Below are 22,251 nucleotides of genomic sequence, written 5' to 3'. Positions count from 1 at the left end.
AGTAGTAGTAGTAGTAGTATTGATTTACGTCGGGCGGGTATCCATAACGAAATGCTTGGACCCTAGGACCTCCTATGGGGTACGGCGACGTGCTGAGTAGAGATTATATACTGTACAAAGTACTATCCAATCGAAAGTAAAAACCACGTTTAGGAAAAGGTCTCTCTCAAATAGAGCCGGTTCTGATCCCGCGGTATCGCAAACTCCTTATAAGTCCCTTAGAAGCATTGTAAAGAATTTGCACCGAGTTGTCTCTCGGTAATTGTCGCATACGTATAGCCCTACAGGCGGCCTCGGTTCGTACAAGTACAAACATCGATCTGTTTTATCGTATAGCTATAATGACTCGCGTTCGTAGCCTTGATGAAGAGCCGGTGTGTTTGCAGAGCGCTCTTATCGAAGGAGCAATACCGTGTTTTCGATCGATCGAACTAAGCACTTCCCATCTCTCACACCCGTTCCCCTTCTATCGCAAATCCTCTTAAGGTGTTTTCAGTCGGTATGCCCGTCAGGTATAGACCGTAGTTGGCGTAGTGTTCGAGCAAGAAGGAGGAGGGAGGTTCGGAACCGCCGTAAGGGAAGAGAGGCCGCAGGTCGATGATTCGCTTTCGGCTCTCCAATTCGATTTCGGCTCTCCAGACTCTCTGCTGCAGGAGAGAGCTGGAGGTTCGTAGGAGGCACCTCCTCGTACAGGTCGAGACAGAATCGTCGCCTCCTACCAGGCCCAGGTAGGCACACTTGGCGGGTGCATGAGTCGAAAGTATTATGTTTTATTGTCTCATTGGTTTATACGATCGATGTCTTACCACTCTGTTCCTCTTCCCGGGATAAAGCCCACTTGTGCACTGGTGGAGCCATGGTAGTGTGCTATCCCTTTAGTTCGTATTTTTCGGCAATTCCATAATTCTCTCTTGTGTTATTGACATCTGTGCGGCGGGAGGGAGATTGATGGATGGAGCCATCTGTTTGGAAACCTTACTTTACATGGACTTCATCAGAGAAATACCGAGGCTTTTTTCTTCCACCGTACGTAGTATATCCCGATCCTAAAACATGTAAAACATGCTAGTAACTTTCTATCGACCGATCAAGACTTTGTAAGCATTGTGCTCCATAGGATCCAGGCCGAGGGCGTCACAAACCTTCTCGATATTAAGTTCCTAGGACGCTCGGGTTTCCCCTGCCAACTCTTTGCTAGGTTCGGTTCTGGCCTTCTTCTTCACCTTTCCACGTGGAAAAAGGCCGGAATCCGATAGTTAAATAAAAATCTCAAGCATACGGACGAGTTCGAAGATACATACAAATAGAAATATCCGTCGCCAGCGTTGTTTGTTACTTATGGAGTCCTCGACTCAATCCCCGGACAGCTTGATCCACAACGTCTCGCAACAGTCGTCGGAATCCCCACAGCCACAGCCCGATGAATCTTCTTCTCATGCCACTGGCAGCAGACCCGAGACAGCTCGCCTGTCATGTGACAATTGCCGCAGAAGAAAGGTGTGTATCTGTATCTGTTTTTGTATCTGTCTCTGTCTCTGTCGGTATCTTTGCAAACAACAAAGATACTCTGCAACACCCGAAATATGGCTGATCATCCGGACAGGTCAAATGTGATCGCGGTCTGCCGGCATGCAGTCTATGTGCGAAGCTCAAGCACGCATGTATCTATTCCGTAGCCCGGAAGAAACCTGTTCGTAGGATGTACGTCTATGTATCTAGAACCCCTCTTCCCCCCCAAAAGAAGTGTCGGGAATGCTGATTCTTTCTCTCTACAGGAAATACATGGAGCTTGAGGAACGATTGGAAAGCATGGAACGAGTCCTGGTGGACCGCAAACCGAGCGACGCTGGATCTGATTTTCAGACACAGCCGTCGCTCAATGACCAACGCCATTTCTCGATTCCCATGGACGATCTTGCCATATCTCACAGCCAAATAGTTCTTTCTCGGCCACCAGGTACAGAGCAGTGCTACGAATGGGATTTTCCCGAGGGCGGTATTTTAGATGATTCCTCGAGCTCAAACGTTTCCTTTAACCCCAGGCCGGATCCTGCAACTTTTACTCGAGGTATGTTCGCTCTTAATCGAAGCCCTCCCCTATATATCGCTGACAGTTCAGGTTCTATTCCCCTCTTCACGAGTCGAGGTACCCAATGGGTTGATCAGTTGGTGGGGGACAGCAGCTTCAGCAATATGGTTCATGACCTGAAGCCTCCCGATAGTGTATTAGCGCAAACAATGGGACTGCTCACCCCTCCAGCGAATCTTCTACCTTCTCATAATCTCGCGGAAACCTGTCTACAAGGTACACGATGATGGGATGAAGATCCACGCATTTGCCATTTCTGACACCTAGCAGGCTTTTTTGCGACGATAAATATTGAGACTACTATATTTCAAGCAGACATGATGTTCGCGGCCCTTCAAAATCACCAGGAGGGCAACAAAATCTTGGAGACCAGCTACATTGCCGCTATAAATATCGTCATAGCTTTTCAGAAGCATAATTGCTTTCAGATAAAATACAAGATCGACAGCGACCTCTTCCTACAGAACGCTCTGTCTTTGATCCCACGACTTCTTATCGAAGGGCCTGATACTATGGGCGTTGGTGCTCTGATATGTATTGTATGAGTATTCCGGAAATTCCACATCCATTCATTCATTGATTACTAATCTGGCTCAAGGTGTTGTATTTCCACTTGGCCTCCGAGATAGAATTTGCGGCAAGTATACTTGGATGTGCGACCCAGGTCATGATCAACGCTGGATACAATCTCGAAAAGAAACCAGATGATGTCAACGGTCTCCTCCAAAATCAACTCTTTTGGCAAGCAACCATTCTTGCCAGTGATTTCTCGCTGCAACTATGTAGAGCTCCGTTCATCAACGATTCGACTCTCGTTTGCCTGCCGCCCAGAAATCCCGTGGATGGTCGTGGAAACGTGACGTGTTACGATGGTACCGTCATCAATATCACTTATGAGCGGGTCACCCTGGCAAAGCTGCAGCGGAAAGTCCACGCTCTGCTCTTCTCCAGCGAGGCTGCAAAGCAGAACCCTCAGCAAACATACGCCACGGTGATAGAGCTGGACCACGAGCTGGCCGTGTTCAAGGCGAGACTACCAGCCATCACCGGTAAAGAGATGTACGACGCTCGGTTCGAAGGGGCATTGGTATATCTCACAGTAATTTATTTAAGATAGTAGGTGGAACAGGCTGAATCCACCCCGTTCCTCTCATCGAGTCCAAACGAGCAAAATGCTGACACGGCGCCCCTCCAGCTACCAGCTTGTCATCGCTGTCCATTCCGCAGTGTTCACCCGACCGTCAGGTCGAGATGCCCAGGTTCGACGCAAGAAAGCCGCGCCTAGCATCGCCTTGTGTGTACAGGCAGCACGGGATATCGCATCACTACCAGACAAGCTGCCCAAAGATCACCCGTTTATGAAGTGAGTCGACCGGCCCCACCAAGACTTCATCCATCTTCCAGTCGGCATACTAAATTTGGAATTCTAGATTTCTAGTGCCGAATGTAGCCCTGAACGTGGACATCCTCTGCTTGAATATCCTCCAGAACAAGAACACCGTCATGGCTTATCAGGATCTCGCGCTCATGGAGAAGGTTGTCAAGCAGTTCGAACGCTTCTCCTCCGAGCTCGGCCATAACATCATATCACACACCGCCAACCTCTTGTACCTCGTCGCCGCGCACGGGATCCGGCGGCCGAAGGCTATCATCGCGCAACCGGCCACGCAGCAGCCCCCACCTCAGCAGCTCCGTAACATGGATGCGTGGAACGATCCCAACTTCGTCTGCACGGAGCTCCCGGCGAACCCCAACATCTACCACCCGTTCCAGCCAGATCCGGGTCTTGCCGAGTTCCCGAACCAACCCTTCCCCGACCACGCCCATCAGGATATGGCGCCGATGGGCGGCCAGATGGGCGAAGGCGCGGGCGGGTTTCTAGGGCCGCCGGCTACGTCGTCGGCGGATATACAGTGGCACGTCCCGGCTGCTGGCTACAATGCTGCTGCTGACGGCCAGGCCGGGGGCATCTCTTTCTACATCAGTAATCCCTGACGCGTATACGAATATGGTATGGGGTATATTATTGGGCATCGAAGGGGCAAGGGGGGATTTGGGTTGGGTCTGGGTCTGGGGTTGGGGGTTGGGGTTGTCTCTGGAGTTTGGGTCTACGTTCAAAATGGAACATCGGAACAAGACTTGGAAAGGGGGAGGGGATTTATGGTTCTGGTTTGTTTTTTTTTTTGGGCTAACCCGCGCCTTGGCAGGCTGGCTAGCAGCGGCTGTTCTCCGACTCACAGTCCACGCAGACAGAGTTTCTCAGGTACGATACGGTACGGATACGGTTTCTATATATAGAACCAAGAGAGAGAAGAGGAAGGGGGGGGGGGGAAACGAATGTCTGAGGTGCGAAACATATGTACATCAACTACAGGATATTGATCAGTACTTCTAAAACGCGGATCTCGCGAGACGAGACCTGCCAGAGCACGCAGTTGGAATGGACAGTTGGAGTAGGTGAGTCATGGTTGGATCTGATTCCGACCCCGTCTTACTCGCGGCAAGGCAGAGAGATCAGCTTCGACGAAGTATCACGCACCACATCTCAGCCCTACAGTAGGAAGAAAGGATCTTCTGATGGCGACAGCTCCATATCGTGGTCCCGATTGCCGCGTGCCCGATCAGCGAGCCGAAGCTTCGAGCTCAATTTAGAAACCTGCGCGGACACACGCAGCAGGTGGACGACGGGTAGACGATCAACACTGGTGGAACGACGCCCAAGTGCCGGGCTCGACAGCCGGGCTCGAAGCTTGTGGTTCGATAAATGGGTCGAGTACCTATCAGACCCTATCGGCAGCGCACCGAAGGGGGGAGGGGCGGGGGCTATCGAAAATAAGGTCCGTCAGGGGGGCCGTAACAGTACAGTAAAATGAAAGGATCAATTTGAGGGATGACCCGATTTATGGACGGCGCTGGATATACGCTGTAATTAGTAGTAACACGGGGTTCTGGTTTCGCGTTTCCGCATCGGGTAGGTAGCTAGCGCAGCCCCTGTCTGGAGTATTCTCTTCCCCGCGTAATAAGAAATATAGTCGTACGTAGTACGTAGTACTTGTACCGGTACTACGTAGTACCTGGTACTACTATAGGTAGTCGATGTGCAGCAGTCAGTAAACAGGTACCGGTATAGGAAGATCGCCTCCCCAGGCTTCTTACTCGCAGCACAGGTCAACACGCCCACGTGCGTTCGGTGTGTTTGTCTCGGTTTATTGCGGACGGAATTTCTCACCAGATGCCTATAGAGAAAGAGAAAGAGTAAGAGTAAGAGTCAGACTAAGAGAAGGAGAAACAGAAGGGGGGAAGAGAAGGAGAAAGAGATAGCCTTATTTCCTTCTCTTCCCCCTTTTCCCCAGGGTTGCTTTGCTTATTTCCTCTGTCTCCAAGTACTGTAACGACTAATTTACAACTAGTAGTACGTAGTAGTAGTACGTAGTAGTAGTACGTACGCAGTACATACAGCTAAAACAAACCCCTATCCTTCCTAATCTCAAACTCAATCTCAACCTCAACAAGCCTTCGGGATATACGTAGTATCCGTAATACTACCAGTAGCACTGCAAGTACTATTACCACGTACGTAGTACGTAGTATACGTAGTAGATGATATTTTTTTACGCCCGATAGGGCAGAGTACGAAATACGGAGATACGGGAAACGTTACTAAACTCGACCATACTCTGCTCTACACACGGAACTTTTTTCTCTTTTGGGAATTGAAGGTGAGCAGAATACTGACGGGGTACAGCTAGCTGTAATTATCTAGTTGTAGTAGTATATACTAGGTACCTGACCCGACCTGACCCGACTGCCCTGAGCTGACCGGACTGACCTGACTGACCTGATTGACCTGATTGACCTGATTGACCTGACTGACCTGACTGACCTGACCCGACCTTATTAATTCTTCAGCCCAGCGTGTATTTCCCATCCGCGGAAAGAACAGAACAAGAAGCGGAAAAAAGAGGGGTTTCCTGATCATTTTCAGGGAAAGAAAAGAGGGGAAAGGGGGAGAAGGTGTAAGCGAGATTGGGCAATTTCAAGCGACATCGGGCAGGTCCGAGCGAGGAATCATCCGTAGTCGTACGTACTACTACCTACTAGTAGTACGTAGTACGTCCTGTACTACTCTGTGCTTGGTTACTGGTTACGGAGCAAGGTCTCCGTAGCCAACCAAACCCCCTGACTCTGATCCCCTGCCTGACGACTCCACCCCCGCTCCCCCCTCCCCACTTCCCCCCGGGCCCCCAGCCCTACCTTACTCCTTACTGACTGTACTTACTACTACTTACGGTACTAGTGCCACAAATATGCTCAATGTCATCATGATCAGAAAGTGTAAAGGCCGGTATCCGGGTTCCCAGCCAGACCTTGTTTGTCTCTTCTCTTTATTTTCTTCTTCTGCTCCTTCGTCCTCTTCCTCTTTATCTTTTTTTTGTCTATTTTAAGACCGTTCTTGCTACATACAGTACGAGAAGCGAGAGAAACTGACGCGCACTCTTTTTTATTTTTATTTTGAGAAGAGTGGTGGTAATCATCATCGATTTCCTATCCCCTCTCTAAGTATCCATCTATCTATCTATCCAGTCTCTCTCTCCTCTCTCTCTCTCTCTCTCTGGGCCTTAGAGCACAACTCCCGAAACGCACTTGCCCCCAGGGGCTTCAGGTGAAGAAGGACCAGCTAAGTACAAGCAAGCGTTACTGACTCGTAGTAGCCCCTCGTCGACGGAATGAGTTCTTGATAATCTGATAGATCAAAAGCAAATCAATAGTGGAAGTCTTGCGCGGTCAGTCAATCAATAAATCAATCAATCAATCCAATCCAACAGAAAAAAAACAATCATGGGGATCCTACCCAGGGCCGTCTTGGGTTGATAAGATATCGTATGATCAATCGCGAGCTATCCAGAAACAAGAGTTGACTATGGTGGCTTGGCTCTGGAGGTTACTCTATACGTAATACAATTGGGAGGTCGGATTAGTCACTCGATCTCACCCATCCGTCGTAAGTAAGCCAGAGGCGGTTCTGCTATCCCGGCTCGGAATTACCTTGTCCTCCGTCCGGCCTTCGCTAAAGACGGGGAAGGGATACGGACGTCTCTGTAAGCGACAAATCAATTTAAATAAATAAAAGACCACGAGGGTTCAGATGTGGCAATTACAATTACAACTATCATTGGGGTGGGGAGGGAGGGAGAGATGGTGTTGAGGGTGTTGAGGGAAGGCTTGCAAGGGGAGGGCGGGAAAACCGACGATTATGAATTCTAAGCTTTTGTGAAGAGGCATGCCGTATCGTGAGTCCCATTTGTTTCCTTCAAGCTACGTTGGAGGACTCTGTTCAGTATGTTAGCTTCTTGCTTTCGTTAATTGTCTTTTTATCGGTGGCTTTTATAGCATGAGCTGGATGGGCAGGGTATGAGTATGAGTATGAGTATGAGTGTGAGTATTGTGAGTATGAGTATGAGTATGAGTATGAGTATGAGCATGAGCATGAGCATGGATATTCTCAAAAAGACTTTCAGCCTAACAACAACCACGCCCATCTCCCTCCCAGTCTTGACACCACCTCCCCATATCCACAATGTCTCGCAAAAGAGAGTGACGAAGTTCAACGTCCGACACGGCGTCTCCTGTCACTCAATTACCATTCCCATCATCGATACCATCTACTCACAACAAGCCAGACTCAGATTTAAAAAAAAAAAAAAAAAAAAAAAAAAAAAACCCACGCTCCTGCAAGAAGCAGCAGGCAGGCGGACAAGCCAATCCAGTCCAATCCAATCCAAGCCCATACCAGCCATGCAGATGCCCACACGACACGCCCCCTCAGCACCCTCTCCGTAGATGGCATCCCACCCTCTCCCATCCTCGTCCCGTGCCATCCTACTCTTTTTTCCCCGTTCGCACTCCCGCGCAGCGTTCCGGTTCCGTACCGTCCCTGGATACCCTCATGGTTAGCTTAGAAGAGCCGGCCCTTCCAAGCTGAGCGCGTGGATTTCCGTGCTCCGCTGGTTGTCCCAGCTCGGGCCGTATCTAGCCAGCGAGCGAGCGAGCGAGCGAGCTCGTCCATCGCGCCTCCCCGCGAGGCCGCGCGCGCAAGGTCGTTCGTCGGTCGTTTGCCAGCACCGGTGTCGGGGTCCGGAGACGGAGACGGAGACGGAGGCTGGTTTTCAGAGGTAGAGAGATGGGTCGCGGGAACGGGCTGGATCTCGTCTCGCCTCGGCTATCTGTCTGCAAACGGGACGGGGATTTCGCGGCTCTGGTTTTCTGAGTGGCGATGTGGCGGCTGGCGGGAAGGAGATGGCCAGGTGGGAGGAGGTAGGTCAGGTAATGGGGTTATTGGGCGAGAGGGCCATATCGTTGAGACGGGGTCCGAAGCGTTGAGACGGAGTCCGAAGCGTTGTATCCGATCAGGCACGAGTACAGATAGAGAGCGCGGTGCGGCCTCGTTACTTTCCTATTTTGGTCAGTCAGATGCTCACTTGATGGCCTCTTATTCGGTAAGTCACACATCTATCTCACCGAGGTCACAGAGCGAGCCGGTTAAGAAAGGAAAAGTCAATTTTGAAAAAAAAAAAAAGAATGAATTCCATGCCAACGGTCTACATCGTGGGTTTACAAAACAACCTGTGAAGAAGAAACACACCTCGTCGTCCGTCTCAGCCAGCAGAGACGTCCATCGCCCATCCAAGGGCCCTCAGAAGGCAGCATTGGCCCGAGTCCAGGACGCCAACCTCTCCGGGGTTGCCGCCACACCCAGACATCCCATGTACGCCTCGAATCCAGGCTGGCCCCCGGCCTGCAGCGCCGTTCGGACCGCAGGATCGCACTGCGTGGTCAGGTACCACGCGGCAGAGGCGAACGAGTACTCGTTCGGCCGGACCAGCGCGCGGATGGCGTTCAGCGCGTCGTCGCTGAGCCCCGTCGTCGTCGGCTGCGTGGTGATGGCGCCGAGCTGGGCGGCCAGCTCTGGAATCGACTGGGCGTACTTCAGCACGAAGGGGGGCATGAGCATGGCCCTGGTGCCCTGGCCCGGCCGCCCTGGCGCGGGAAAGTGGTTGGTGTTGTACTTGAAGTCGCCGCTTTCGAAGGCCACGACTGACAGGACAGCTGCGATCTCGGGGGTCGCGTAGATGTTGTACTTGGCCATGGCGGCGACGAGGAAGGGGGCGGCGTCGGCGTTCGTGGTGCACTCGTCTGGGGAGGGGGCGTTGGTGCATGAGCCGGACGTTGGGGCAATCGCCAAGATCTGGTCGACTGCTTGGGATGCTCGAGGGAGAACAGCCGCGGAAGCCAGGCTGGCGAGCAGGCTTGCTTGGAAGAACTTGGTGAGCATGTTTTCTCTTGAGGAGCGTCGATCTCTGTGTCTGGGGGTCTTGCTTTGTAGGAATAGTAAGTATTTTATGCGATGGTCTTGGAGAAGCTCTAGGAACAGAGCTCAGGAACCGTTGTAAATAATCTAGAGGCCGGTCTGAGGAGCATCCGGCAGTCTTATGGCGATTACAAACGTCCTGTTCTCGTCTGGCTTCCAACCCTTCTTTGACTGTACAACAGGCACAAGTTCATTGTAGGGTAGTTTACAATAGCTTTGTGCGTCCGAGGCGGCTCGAAAGGCTGATCAAAGAGGGTGTCTGAAAGAAGCACAACAAAGAGTGTTCTCGGGACTTCTTAGCGAAGGACTCTCAAGCACCTAAATAGATGTCGTCGAAGCTGGGGATTAATAGAAGAAGGCACAAGAAGCCACGCGCGATTGCGCATCAGGGGGTTAGCCCGTTGAGAGCTTTCGAGCCGCTGCGGCGAAGACATCGTGAAGTCCGGATCGAACATGGCCAATGTAGAGCCGGAAGTGGGCGGAGTCGAGGATATTTCAAGCATCGCGGGATGGATGGGGGGATGGCTCAGCCAATGATCCGCCAGAGATGCACCAGGAGGTCGCCTTGTTGCGGTTGAAGCTTTTGGGACGACGTTTCAGAGAGAGATCAGGGACAACATCGGGCGCCTCGCTTAAATTTTGCCCCTTGTTGAACACCAACCGAGCTACAGAGATGTAAGTAAGGTAGGCCAGTTAAAAGTCTAGACACGGCAAGCATAACGAAAGGATCAGCAGGTGGGCAAGTGATCGCGATGATAGCTATAGATGACTCGAGTCCGGAGAATGATAGATCTTACTCCCAAACCAGAGAGAAAAGCTCATCGCCACTGAAGACCGACAGCCTGGTATGCATCCAACTTCAGCTGATATTGACTGATATACATACATGCATGCATCTAGCTTCTACCCCAGTCCGAATGTAATCGCAGCCAGCCTCCTGGCCGGGCCTGGACTGGACTCCATGGATACCGTGGTTGTTTCAGTTTCAGCCGCCACACGACAAAAAAAGCGAAAATAAACACAGTCCCTATTGCACATCCCGCCCTCCTTGACGCAGAAACGCAAATCTGAAAGCAAAAACCTGCCTTCCTGCTTCCTCGCCGGTTCCTCACCGGCAAAAACCCCCGGACCTAGCCTTTTTCTTATGGTTGAAATATTACTAACAAACTCAGGCCAAAAATGTCCAATTAAAACACGCACTACGTACCCTCCTCGATCTCAAGCAAGGAAACCAAAGCAATACTCTGATATTGTTCCAGGCCTGTAGCGAATCTCGGTCTACTAATACTCTCAAGACCTGCACCAGTAACACCACCTAATGCGGGCGCCCCCTGATCACGCACCAACCTCCTTGAGACTCTTCACCAAATCCACAATACTCTCCTCCAACCCCCGAAACTTGATTCCCAGCACCTCCACACTCCTCTCATTACTCCATCCGTACAGGCCCTCCGCCGGCCTATCCCCCCCTTTCACATCGACGCCCGGCAACTGGTCCTTGTACTCGGGGAAGTTCTTGCGGATGATCTCGCAAATCTCCTTGTTCGTAAAGTAACCCGCCGTGAAGAAGAAACGCTTGTTCGCTGCCCCAGGCAGCTCCATAGCCTTGACGTGGCCGAGCGCCAGATCCCGCACATCTGTCCAAAGGAAGGTGCCCGTGTCAGGAATCTCTTGCTTGTTCTGGCCCGTGATCAGATTGCGAACGCGCTGGTTCGAGGTGTTAAGCGCCGACAGGTCGTTCAGGTAGTGCACAATGGGGCCTAGGACCAGCGGCGGGCACATGGTCGCGAGAGTGAAGTTCGGCTTTTCCTTTTCGACGAAATCCCAGGCGGCCTTCTCCGCGAACGTCTTGGAGGCCCGGTACCCGTTGCTGGGGTTCTGCACGGCCTCCGAGAGCGTGATTGGGTTCCAGTCTGCTTCTGTGTAGGTGTGTTCTGTCCAGCTGTTGCCTTTGGCGGCGTTGATGATGCTGGCGAAGCTGCTGGTAATGACGACGCGTTTTACTGATGGTGCGTTCTTCTTGATGGCTGAGAGAACGCCTTTTGTGCCGTTGATGGCCGGGTCTAGGAGGTCCTTCTTGGTATCCGTGACATTGAAGTGGAAGGGGGATGCGGTGTGGATGACTGCCTCCAGGCCATCGATCTTGACAGCTTCGTCAAAAGCGCCTTCTTGGGCAATATCCTCTACAATCTTGAAGGAGAGCTTGGAATCGGGGGTGTTGGGGTGCGCGGCTTTGATCTTATCTGCCTTGGCTTGGGAACGGACTGTTGTGATGACTTCGTGGCCGTGCTCAAGGAGGATGTCGAGGATATGAGCAGCGATGAAGCCGGAGCCGCCTGGAATGGATGCATTAGCATGTTCATTATGGTGGTGTCAAGGGAGAGAAGAGCACTGCGATAGTGGGGGTAATGGAGGGGTAACTCCAGCCAGCCAGACAGACCGTACGTACCTGTAAGAAGAACTCTAGTCATTTTGAGGATTTCAATTGAGTATTTTGGTAGAAGTCGGGTGTGAGGTCTGTAATAAACGAGAAATGTAAACAGAGGATCGGGGTTGTTGTCTTTATATGCGTGTTTTTAGACTCGGTACCAGCAACCGCGAGGGAAATGAACGTCATCATCTACATCCCCTATCATGAAGCAACTTACGTAGTGGCCCACTGCTGAGAGAATCATCCAATTAAACAGTCGGCCGGTATGCATCTCATTGGGTGGTTGGGTGTTGAGCTCGGCGATAAATTTTATCTCCGCCAGGATACCAGAGAATCCGTCTCTCCATATCTCCGACGAGATATGAAGAACGATAGTACTGCACGACTTGATCTATGCTGATATGATTGGGCTGAAAAGCCAAATTCTGCTGCTTATTTACATGGGATTGGATGGATTGGGTTGAAATCACTCACCCAGGATGCGATCCATGTACGAGCACAACCTGTCAAGAATGGAACGCCTCGATTTCTCAACAGGCCTCCCGATCATTTGTCCCCCATTACTTATACACCCCAGTCTATTATGCATATGCTAACTATGCTACCCAAACCCACCGTCTGTTTACTAACTATGAAACAGCGAAAACGTGTGCTCCGCAAGCGGGTATCTACACATAGAGAAGAGCAAGCAAATCTCCCAACGCCAGCGCTCAAATGAGACGACATAAAAAATAACAACAGCTCTCTGCTCCTGCCTTGCTCGGCTATTGTTGGAAAGCATGTCCCTTCCGGCCTCTCCCAATAGTCTTGAAACTACCACCTGCATCAATAATGTCAAATCGATTGATACCCATATTCTCCATATCCGTCATGCCGGAGAACCAGAAGCCGACGATGACAACCAGGTAGCTGAGCAGGAGAATGGATCCTTTGAAGTAGTTGCTCTTTCCTTCGCCGTACATGTAGCTGAGGAGGAAGACACAGAGGATGACCGTTACCATGTCCCACTGTGGGAAGATGAGGCTGAACGTATACTCGGGTCCAATGAGTGTGCTAGCGTTGAGAGCGCTGAAGAGTACCAGAGCAGGAATCTGGAGCAGGCAGACTTGAAGAGCATATGCCGATCCGATCTCCATGGATAATGCAATATTTCCGTTCATGGCAAATGAGATAGCGTTCTGTATAGTTAGCATACGAGTAAATTTTGACGGGCGATAAGTCTTACCAGAAACTCAGTTGTGTTTGGAACGAGGGCAAACAACGTAATTCCAAGAAACTTTTCATCAATGGCCACATTGGTCAATACCACATCAACGGTATTGACTAAAATTTCGGCAATGAGAGCATACAAAACGGTGGCACCGCACAGAATGATAGAACTCTTCGCTCTGCTCCAGTTTGGTGCATCGTGCCCACCTCCTGCTTGGGGCTCTACTAAGATAGGTACCTCCGGATTGGGAATTCCAGTTCTTGATGTCTGCTTGGTCTGAACAGGCGTTTGAGCGAGAAGGGACGTTCTGCGGGGAGCTTTCGTGGCATTCCTGGCCGCGATGGTGGCAGCAGTAGCTGCCATTTCGGCAACTTCATGAACCAGGTTGGTGTTCTGTGCCTCAGTGAAGCCTGGGATTTGAACCTCGGACCTGGTACTCTCCGCACCACTACTCTTTGGCGGAGGAAGGTGAAGGGTCTGGGCAGATGCACTACCATTACCACCGAAAGATGTCCCCTCAGCCATCGAGGTGTGTCGGCTTCCATCCCGTGGACCAAGACCGACTTGTTTCAGGGACTGCCCAAGTATTCGTTTGTATAGTTGCGAATCTCGGATCTCGGCTCCCTGGGCTTCTGCCGCGCTGCCCTGTGTGCTACCGTGTCTCTGGAGTCGTCCATGGGGTGCGCCGCCAAGAGGTTGCTGCTGACCAGATACGTGATGGATTTCTTGTACCTTCTTCTCATCTACTTCATTGTTCCAAATAACCGCTGCATGTGTTCGTAAGGTAAACCACAAACCGATTACATAAGAAAGGAATAGAAGAGTAGCTGCGAACCAGCAGTATGGCCGAACAGTCTCAAGGTAGAATCTGTCATTAAGCGCTGTGACTTGAGAGAAATAGCAGCGACGACAATCGCGGCCCGGAGGAGCATCCTTACTATCCATGCAGCTGAGACAGTTGAGCTCATGCTAACAGAACGGTCAGTCCTTATCCTACGATAGATATTGGATTACTCACAGTGCCATATATCTGATAGAAAAGCGTGGGTCCAAAGGCGGCAATGACAGCGAAGAGAAGCATCGTAGACGTGACACCAGCCGACTTGGCATTGAAGCGCTGAGTCTTCCGCTTGATCGCTCCGAAGCACATGGAAAGGCCCGGGAGAAAGAGGATACCAGCGAAGATGCTTCCGATGATGCTTCCTTCCACGAGTTGGCCCTTGCCTTGCTTCAGTGCCACACAGTAAAGGAATACCTCTACCAGGGTTGAGAAGAAAGCATTGATGGCCGCACCAAGACCCATGGATGATTGAGCGGATATGGACGCAACTGCTTGCCCGATGAAGTATGCCAGTGGAATGATCGATGCCAGTGCCGCCGTAAAAAGGAACACGGGACCGGTGATTGTCAACCCTTCCCATTCAAGGGCTTCCACAAGCACCCAGTAGTCAAAGATGACAAACAAGACAACAGCCATTAAGTTGATCAAGAAAATGTTCGTTCCATCAACAGTATACTTCCAATACTTGATACCTACGGCGCGGTATGTGCAGAGTAAGATAGAAGAGTTGGGAATAGCACCACGTGAGTAGTCCGAGTCATACTGGAAGGAGAGCGCCAGTGGATGGCGTCGAAGGTGGTAGAAGAGAAGCATCGTAACTTTACCCATTGGAATCCAGAAGACGAGGAACCAACAGATGCCGGACACGAGGAACAGGAACGGTGTAATGAGACCATAAAAGAATAGGAAGAAAATTACACGGCCGGTGTTCCATTCCCCTCTGCCGAAAAGTCTTCGCTTGAGGGGGCGTTCGGAGTCATCTCTTGTAGGTCTCCGCATAGAACGGCCAAGGAGACTGTCGGTTTCGCTGGCGAGGGACTCGAGGCTTCTTCTCGAACGTCCCACTATCGATCGATTCCCTTGAGGACCGAAGAAGAGTCGACCGTCCTCAATGTCGCCACTCTGCCATTGTTCGTACTCGGTAATACTGCGTCCCTCGCCCTCGTCCTCCTCGGCATAAGCTTCGTCCTGTTCCAGCCGTACGAACTTCCCGAAGGGGTAGAACAAATATCCTGAAACTCCCCATAGCACTCGGCCATACTCGATGGCACTGGGTGCAGCACCGAATACAAAGCACACTGCCGCCCCAAGAAAGGCAATTAGAGCAAGCCACCATCCGAACCATACAGTCCACAATATATTGAAGAAGAGAAGCCAATTGCTAACTCGGCCCCCAGGCGAGGAGTGGATATCGCCCTCGGCAGTCTTCTGCACGGATCTGCTCTTCTTGTAGAGTGCAGGCTTCCAGATACGTATACCGAAGGGATGAGTTTCGTTTATAGCCTCCTGGCGATCCTTCAAAGTAAAGCTCTCGGCATCGCTCAAGTCGTCGTCGTCGTCGTCGTCTTCATCTGGGGTTGCATCGTCTAGATTTCGTCTGGTTTCTTCCGCTCCAGATTCGCTGGCATTATCGGTCGGAGCTGTATCACCAGTGACACTTCCAGCTTCCTGTTCAGCCTCGGCCTCCTCCTCTCCACCTCTGGACGAGTCGACCCTCGACAGCATTGGTTGGGCGTTTGGGCGCCGCCTCAAGGTTGCTGGTTGATGTCTAGTTGACCCGAATCCAGTGGCACTGTGCCTGCTGCTAACCATATCATCCTCTATCTCGGCAACATCGTCGTCCACCGAGAACTCCTGGCCACGGTGTGGTGCTTGCACATTGGAAGATGCTCGACGAGGCATGCCGGGTTTCTTGGGTCGTTGGCCTCCTCGACCACGTTCAGGGCCTAGCATAGGTGATCGTGTGGGTTGAAGGGATCGAGATGATTCCAAGCTTTGAGGCTGTGGTCGTTCGCCGGTCTGGGAGGAAGCTTCACTTGGCCGATGCTCTGAGGTACCGGTATGCGAAGGGGTCTGGTGTAGAATAGAACCTTCACAACAAAATTAGTCTTGGCTGTATTAATTGTGAAGTACACGCTAGGGCTCCACTAAATTCCAGACAGGTAACTAGTTTACTGCGTGCCTACCGTATGACTGTGGTTGCTCGGGACGCCGTCTGATTGTATCTGTAGACTGGAAGCTCTCTGATAGCCCTTCATCTTGCTTCGGGAGCTGTTCAGAGACCGACTGAACTCTCGATAGAGGGTGCCGAATGTCGGTTGGGGAGGATGGAGTCGAGATATCAGGAGTATTCTGGGCAGTCCTGACGGGACCCGGCGTGTTGTTGTGATTGTCTTTGGCAGACATGTTGTTGTTGTTGTTGTTGAGGTGGCTGTGGCTCGTATGTTATCTTAAATATCGCACGGCACATCCGTCCTTTTGGAATGGGTGCGCTTGCAGGATTGTTCAGAAGCGGTGGTGTTTGTTTTTTGTGTTGTCTAAGGAGAATCGCGTTGGTCGCAAAGAAGTGGGATGGTGAGGATCCAGGGAAGAAGGCAAAGAAATGCAAGACATTCGCGAGCGCAAGCGGGCGCAAGCGCGCAAGAGGTGGGTGGTGGAGCGTTCTTTCTCAGTTTCACAGTACCTACTGTACTCTACTTTGCAAAGTACAATCGCCGTGTAGAGCGCATTAAGCGGGAAGTGAAGGGAAGGTATGTAATAAGTATTATATTATATTGTAGTGGAGGCGAGTGAAGTAAAGGTAGATAGTGAGGCGCGCAGAGTTATCAACCAACCGCGCCAATGGTAGTAATGATATTAATGATAATTCTCTTCCTTTCCCTCCACTCCACACCAAGCCACGAGGGGCGCGCACGAGATGCGTGTGCTGCATGCCCGACCAGAACCCCAGCATGGATGGCCTTACCTCAACATTAGGCGCCCCGAACAAAAGTGGCAGAATTCACGTGATCCTCGTAAAATCAGACCATTTTGGTGAGGATAGCTTTATTGAGAAGGCGGTGAGCCAGAAGACCTGACTCTGAGGTAAGGATGGCCGACCAGCCTTGCATTTGAAGCCAAGAACCCCCCTGCCCTTATTATGTAAGCTTATAGAACTGAACGCGTTTTCCACCTGTGCCTGGAGCTCCAAGCGTGAAGTCAGTTCGGTCGGCTCCAGCGAACATCAACATCCACGACCACATCTACATCTCAGCCTCAGCCTCTCCAGCACAACTTCCATTTCTAAATCGCAACCCCCTCCCCCCCATCCACCCCCTCCCGCAAATATCCACTCCTCCCTCACATTATCATGGCGCTCGATACTTACTACCACAATAAGATCGAGGGCATGAAGCTGGAGATCATCCAGGGTCAAGCTGTCCTGCGAAGACTAGAGGCGCAAAGAAATGACTACAACTCCAGAGGTGATTGATTGATTTCGACTGCGATCTCTATGGTCTACATACGGGCTGACACATGGCAGTGCGCCTTCTGCGAGAGGAGCTTGGCTTACTACAACAGCCAGGCTCGTATGTGGGTGAAGTGGTGAAGGTGATGGGGACGAAGAAGGTCTTGGTCAAGGTGCACCCTGAGGGCAAATACGGTAAGGGTTGCAATTGAAGATCCTACCACCGGAGCTGACCAGAATCTATCCAGTCGTGGATATCTCCGACAATGTCGACATCTCCAAGCTCATCGTTGGAAAGCGCGTTACCCTTCTCTCCGACTCGTACAAACTCGAAAAGATGCTGCCATCTTCCGTCGACCCGCTGGTATCTCTTATGATGGTGGAGAAGGTTCCCGACAGCACGTACGACATGATTGGAGGTCTGGATCAGCAAATCAAGGAGATCAAGGAGGTTATCGAGCTTGGTCTGAAGCACCCCGAGCTCTTTGAATCTCTCGGGATAGCCCAGCCTAAAGGAGTGCTTCTGTATGGACCACCAGGAACCGGAAAGACGCTTTTGGCAAGAGCTGTAGCACATCACACCGACTGCAAGTTCATCCGGGTTTCTGGTTCGGAGTTGGTACAAAAATACATTGGTGAGGGTTCGAGAATGGTTCGGGAGCTGTTCGTTATGGCCAGAGAACACGCACCGTCTATCATCTTCATGGATGAAATTGATTCCATCGGATCGTCGCGGGTGGAGGGCTCATCTGGTGGCGACTCTGAAGTTCAACGCACTATGTTGGAGCTGCTCAATCAGCTGGACGGTTTCGAGCCTACGAAGAACATTAAGGTCATCATGGCTACGAATCGATTGGATATCCTGGACCCTGCACTCCTGCGACCAGGACGTATCGACCGGAAGATCGAATTTCCACCTCCAACCGTCGAGGCCAGAGCAGACATTCTCCGGATCCACAGCCGAAGCATGAACTTGACCCGTGGAATCAACTTGACCAAGGTGGCAGAAAAGATGAACGGGTGCTCGGGCGCTGAGTTGAAGGGTGTGTGCACAGAGGCTGGTATGTACGCGTTGAGGGAGAGGCGTGTGCATGTTACACAGGAAGATTTTGATTTGGCGACGGCGAAGGTCTTGAACAAGCACGACGATAAAGAAGTATCGCTCGGAAAACTCTGGAAGTAGAGGATGGGGTAATAGAGAGCATACTTTTCAATACGAGCTGTATAACAATAGAAAAATATTAGGTCATTGCTGGACTTTTCTGCTGAGTACCTTTTCTGGATGTGGATGCTTTTTGCCCTCCAGACGAGAGTGGGCTTCGGTCGGTTGTTGCTCTTTATGGGCACGTTGACCTCACAGGGTTTCTATTGCACGTCAATTCGTACAGTGTATTGTGAAATTGACGTACAACACCTCCTGACCTTACCTCGACAAGCTTAATGTGTTGTTTCTCCTTTCATATTAACTTCACTTACCGCCTTAAAAAGTCAGTTCTAGATCTGCAACCCGATTGCCCAGAAGTTCAGGCCAAGCTTGTTCGGTGGCGGATGCCCCGGTTTTTGTTGTGAATACATTTACGGTACTGTCCCTAGAGAGATTTTAGGGGGATCGAGGGCAGGGTCCACTCGAGTGACGTGTGAGCTTAAGGGATCAGACAAAAACAGTTGAGAGCTCGAGATCTTCGTCCGGACATCCTATCGTGAGCTATACGTTTTGGTCAACGATAAACTGTTCAACAGACGACCACAATCACATAAGGGCTTCGATCTTCTATTATTCCACCCAAAGAGACAATTGCTATCCATCCACAGACGCGGTCAATTTCTGTACGTCTCTCCCTTAGTTCTATAGCTCTCACCGTCCTGTACGCAGTAACTCATCGGAAAAATTCTCGTACGACAGAAGGCATTGAACAGGAGAAAATGTTCAAGAGCAATCGCATTCATTCAAATTGTAAAGTACAAGGCTAATCCAGACATGGACGGACAGCCTTGGACGTAATTCAATATGGCTCAGATGCCGTTCCGACAGAACTTCAGGAAGCCTTCGAGGCAGGCCTCAATGGAGTATGGCTCATACCCTACATTTCTGAATCGAAGCATACATAACCTATGCTAAAAAAAACAGTCCTCACAATGATTTGAACCCACACATGGACCACTACATTGGAATCGACGTGGGAACTGGCAGTGCCAGAGCCTGCATCATCGACCAGCATGGTGACATCAAAGCCTGTACGCAACCTAAACAAAGCCCTCTATAATTGCTACCAAGCTGACCCCTACGAGTGGCCACAGAGAATATCGGGCTCTGGCAGCCAGAGACCGGCTACTACGAGCAGTCTACCACCGACATCTGGAGATGTATCTGTACCTGTGTGCAACGAGCTCTCAGCCAGCATAATATCGACCCTACAACCGTCCGTGGAATCGGGTTCGATGCGACCTGCTCACTCGCGGTATTCGCGCACGATACAGACGAGCCTATGCCTGTCACCGGCCCCAACTTCGCCAACGATGGCAACGACCGCAATGTCATCCTGTGGCTCGACCACAGACCCGTCGAGGAGGCAGCGAAGATCAACGCTACCGGGCACAACCTTCTTCGCTACGTGGGAGGCAAGATGAGCATCGAGATGGAGATCCCAAAGGTGCTATGGCTGAAGAACCACATGCCGCCCGAGATGTTCGATCGCTGCAAGTTCTACGACTTGGCTGATGCGTTGACGCATTTGGCGACTGGTAACGAGACGAGGAGTTTCTGCAGTACGGTCTGCAAGCAGGGATATGTCCCTGTGGGTGTTGACGGTAGCGTTAAGGGATGGCAAGAGGACTTTTTTGAGACAATTGGGCTGGGTGATTTGGCCAAGGACAACTTCAAGCGCATGGGTGGAGTTGACGGGGTGGTGAGCCATTTTTTGTTTGATCCTTTTTCTGTGGGCTGTGCTAACATTGGGTAGAACGGAAAGTACTTGAGTGCTGGTGAGCTGGTAGGAACGCTAAGCGAGAAGGCTGGTAACGAGCTTGGTCTCCCAGCCGGAATCGCAGTCGGCAGCGGTGTCATTGATGCCTATGCCGGCTGGGTCGGTACAGTCGGTGCCAAAGTCAACCTGGGTGCCAACCAACTCGATGCCGGTTTTCCCAAGAACGACAAGTCTCAAGCCTTCGGCCGTTTGGCTGCCGTTGCCGGAACATCCACCTGCCACCTGGCAATGTCCAGAGATCCCGTCTTTGTCGAAGGAGTCTGGGGTCCCTACCGAGACGTCCTCCTACCCGAGTTCTGGATGGCCGAAGGCGGCCAGTCCGCTACGGGCGAGCTGCTCAAGCACGTCCTCGAGACGCACCCAGCGTACAACGAGACCATGTCTATGGCCGAATCCTTCAACACCAGTATCTACGATTACTTGAACTCCCACTTGGAGGAGATGCAAGAGAAGATCTCGGGCCCTACAGTCTCCTACCTCGGCCGGCACTTCTTCTTCTACGGCGACCTCTGGGGCAACAGGTCGCCCATCGCCGACCCCAACATGACGGGCTCGGTCATCGGACTTACGAATGACCGTAGTATGGACGGCCTAGCGCTGTACTACTATGCCACGATGGAGTTCATCGCTATGCAGACGCGGCAGATCATTGAGACGATGAACGCCGCCGGCCACTCCATCACCAGCATCTTCATGTCTGGCTCGCAGTGCCAGAACAAGATCCTGATGGAGCTCATGGCCACGACGTGCTCAATGCCAGTACTGATCCCGCGCTACGTCCACGCAGCCGTCGTCCACGGTGCGGCCATGCTGGGGGCCAAGGCGGCCAGCGCCGACAAGGAGGGCAACACGGAAGATCTGTGGAGTATCATGGACCGCATGAGCAAGCCTGGGAAGGTGGTCAAGCCGGGAACGAACGCCGGGGAGAAGAAGCTGCTGGATATAAAGTACAAGGTTTTCCTTGAGCAGTGCAAGACGCAGCAGCAGTATAGGCAGAGCGTTGATGAGGCGATTGAGGGTTGGGCTACTTAGCTTGGAGCGAGCTAGCTATTTAACTAGTAGATCGACGATAGCTACGTTGAAATGTGGTGAAAGCATCGCCCTTCAAGGCAAAGTGAAGAGCTTAGAGAATAGATTCGTTGAATCTTGAAGAGCCTTGCATGCATGTTGCCGCCCTCTCCAGTTGCCCATTCCATTGTTTCTCCTGTACGCACACTGAAATCTCTCGATGCGAGTGGAGCACTACATTCCTACCACGCTGATCAGCCGTGGTTCCAGTATATGGATATGAAGTTGGCTTGAGGTTGAGCTCGATGGGTTTCTAGCTGAGGGGGTATCTGATAGATCTGGTATATAATATGATTCTTTCTCGCTTGATCACTTGCATAGTTCTGCTTCCGTGATTATTCGTTCACTGACAATGGAAGCTCAATTGCTTGCTCACCTGCTTACCTAGGTACCTATTGATCCGTTTGCCAATATCTCTCTTTTACTTACCTTTCACTTCCTTTCACCCACTTTATTTCTTTTTTTCTTTTTTTCATTGCTTCCTTCATTGGTTGGTTCCTTCCTTCCTTGGCTTGCGGACATAAGCCAAGTCGGGAAATATCTATATAAAATATTAATACATGAGTATTTGAATATATTACCTTTGGGATTCATATTCTGTCTGCTAACCCTCGGCTTTTCTTTTGAACTGATTATGGTATGAAAGCTGACGGGAGGGTTTAAGGTAATATGATAGAGTTGGATGGAACAGACTTAGATGGGGTGTCTAGATGCTACCTAGGTCTTAGGTGTGATGTCGAGGCGGGTTTCGTGTATTCCCAGGTACTTACCTACCTATCTACCTAGGTACTACAAGCTAGGTATGTAACCT

At 51.2% G+C, this 22,251-nt stretch overlaps 6 protein-coding genes across 6 annotated transcripts; 3 read left to right on the top strand and 3 right to left on the bottom strand.

Moving 5' to 3' along the window:
• Positions 1-1,338: 1,338 nt before the first annotated feature.
• Positions 1,339-4,084, top strand: L3040_009524 (uncharacterized protein; the record flags this gene model as incomplete). Its single annotated transcript, XM_066155994.1, has 8 exons — positions 1,339-1,497; positions 1,604-1,701; positions 1,776-2,068; positions 2,120-2,305; positions 2,360-2,628; positions 2,688-3,205; positions 3,285-3,452; positions 3,520-4,084. 8 exons carry the CDS (start codon positions 1,339-1,341, stop codon positions 4,082-4,084), a joined length of 2,256 nt encoding a protein of 751 aa, XP_066010264.1.
• Positions 4,085-6,396: 2,312 nt separating this feature from the next.
• Positions 6,397-7,192, top strand: L3040_009523 (uncharacterized protein; the record flags this gene model as incomplete). The annotated part of the gene is made up of 5 exons (XM_066155993.1): positions 6,397-6,459; positions 6,744-6,752; positions 6,802-6,820; positions 6,996-7,091; positions 7,173-7,192. 5 exons carry the CDS (start codon positions 6,397-6,399, stop codon positions 7,190-7,192), a joined length of 207 nt encoding a protein of 68 aa, XP_066010263.1.
• Positions 7,193-8,422: 1,230 nt separating this feature from the next.
• Positions 8,423-9,422, bottom strand: L3040_009522 (uncharacterized protein; the record flags this gene model as incomplete). Its single annotated transcript, XM_007293362.2, has 3 exons — positions 8,423-8,543; positions 8,733-8,744; positions 8,821-9,422. 3 exons carry the CDS (start codon positions 9,420-9,422, stop codon positions 8,423-8,425), a joined length of 735 nt encoding a protein of 244 aa, XP_007293424.2.
• A 1,371-nt stretch (positions 9,423-10,793) lies between these two features.
• On the bottom strand, positions 10,794-11,929 carry L3040_009521 (uncharacterized protein; the record flags this gene model as incomplete). The annotated part of the gene is made up of 2 exons (XM_007293363.2): positions 10,794-11,794; positions 11,908-11,929. 2 exons carry the CDS (start codon positions 11,927-11,929, stop codon positions 10,794-10,796), a joined length of 1,023 nt encoding a protein of 340 aa, XP_007293425.2.
• Positions 11,930-12,653: 724 nt separating this feature from the next.
• Positions 12,654-16,346, bottom strand: L3040_009520 (uncharacterized protein; the record flags this gene model as incomplete). Its single annotated transcript, XM_007293364.1, has 4 exons — positions 12,654-13,067; positions 13,115-14,068; positions 14,118-16,030; positions 16,127-16,346. The coding sequence occupies 4 exons, from the start codon at positions 16,344-16,346 to the stop codon at positions 12,654-12,656; spliced, it is 3,501 nt and encodes a 1,166-aa protein (XP_007293426.1).
• Positions 16,347-17,289: 943 nt separating this feature from the next.
• Positions 17,290-21,404, top strand: L3040_009519 (uncharacterized protein; the record flags this gene model as incomplete). Its single annotated transcript, XM_007293366.2, has 9 exons — positions 17,290-17,404; positions 17,464-17,583; positions 17,637-18,449; positions 19,201-19,215; positions 19,379-19,386; positions 19,445-19,455; positions 19,517-19,623; positions 19,678-20,294; positions 20,349-21,404. The coding sequence occupies 9 exons, from the start codon at positions 17,290-17,292 to the stop codon at positions 21,402-21,404; spliced, it is 2,862 nt and encodes a 953-aa protein (XP_007293428.2).
• Positions 21,405-22,251: the final 847 nt, after the last annotated feature.

This window comes from Drepanopeziza brunnea, assembly GCF_022702325.1.
Source record: "Drepanopeziza brunnea f. sp. 'multigermtubi' strain 214-2 chromosome Unknown ctg19, whole genome shotgun sequence".
NCBI lineage: Eukaryota > Fungi > Ascomycota > Leotiomycetes > Helotiales > Drepanopezizaceae > Drepanopeziza > Drepanopeziza brunnea.
The sequence above is the reverse complement of the archived record's forward strand: the minus strand, read 5'-3'. Positions and strand labels throughout refer to the sequence as shown.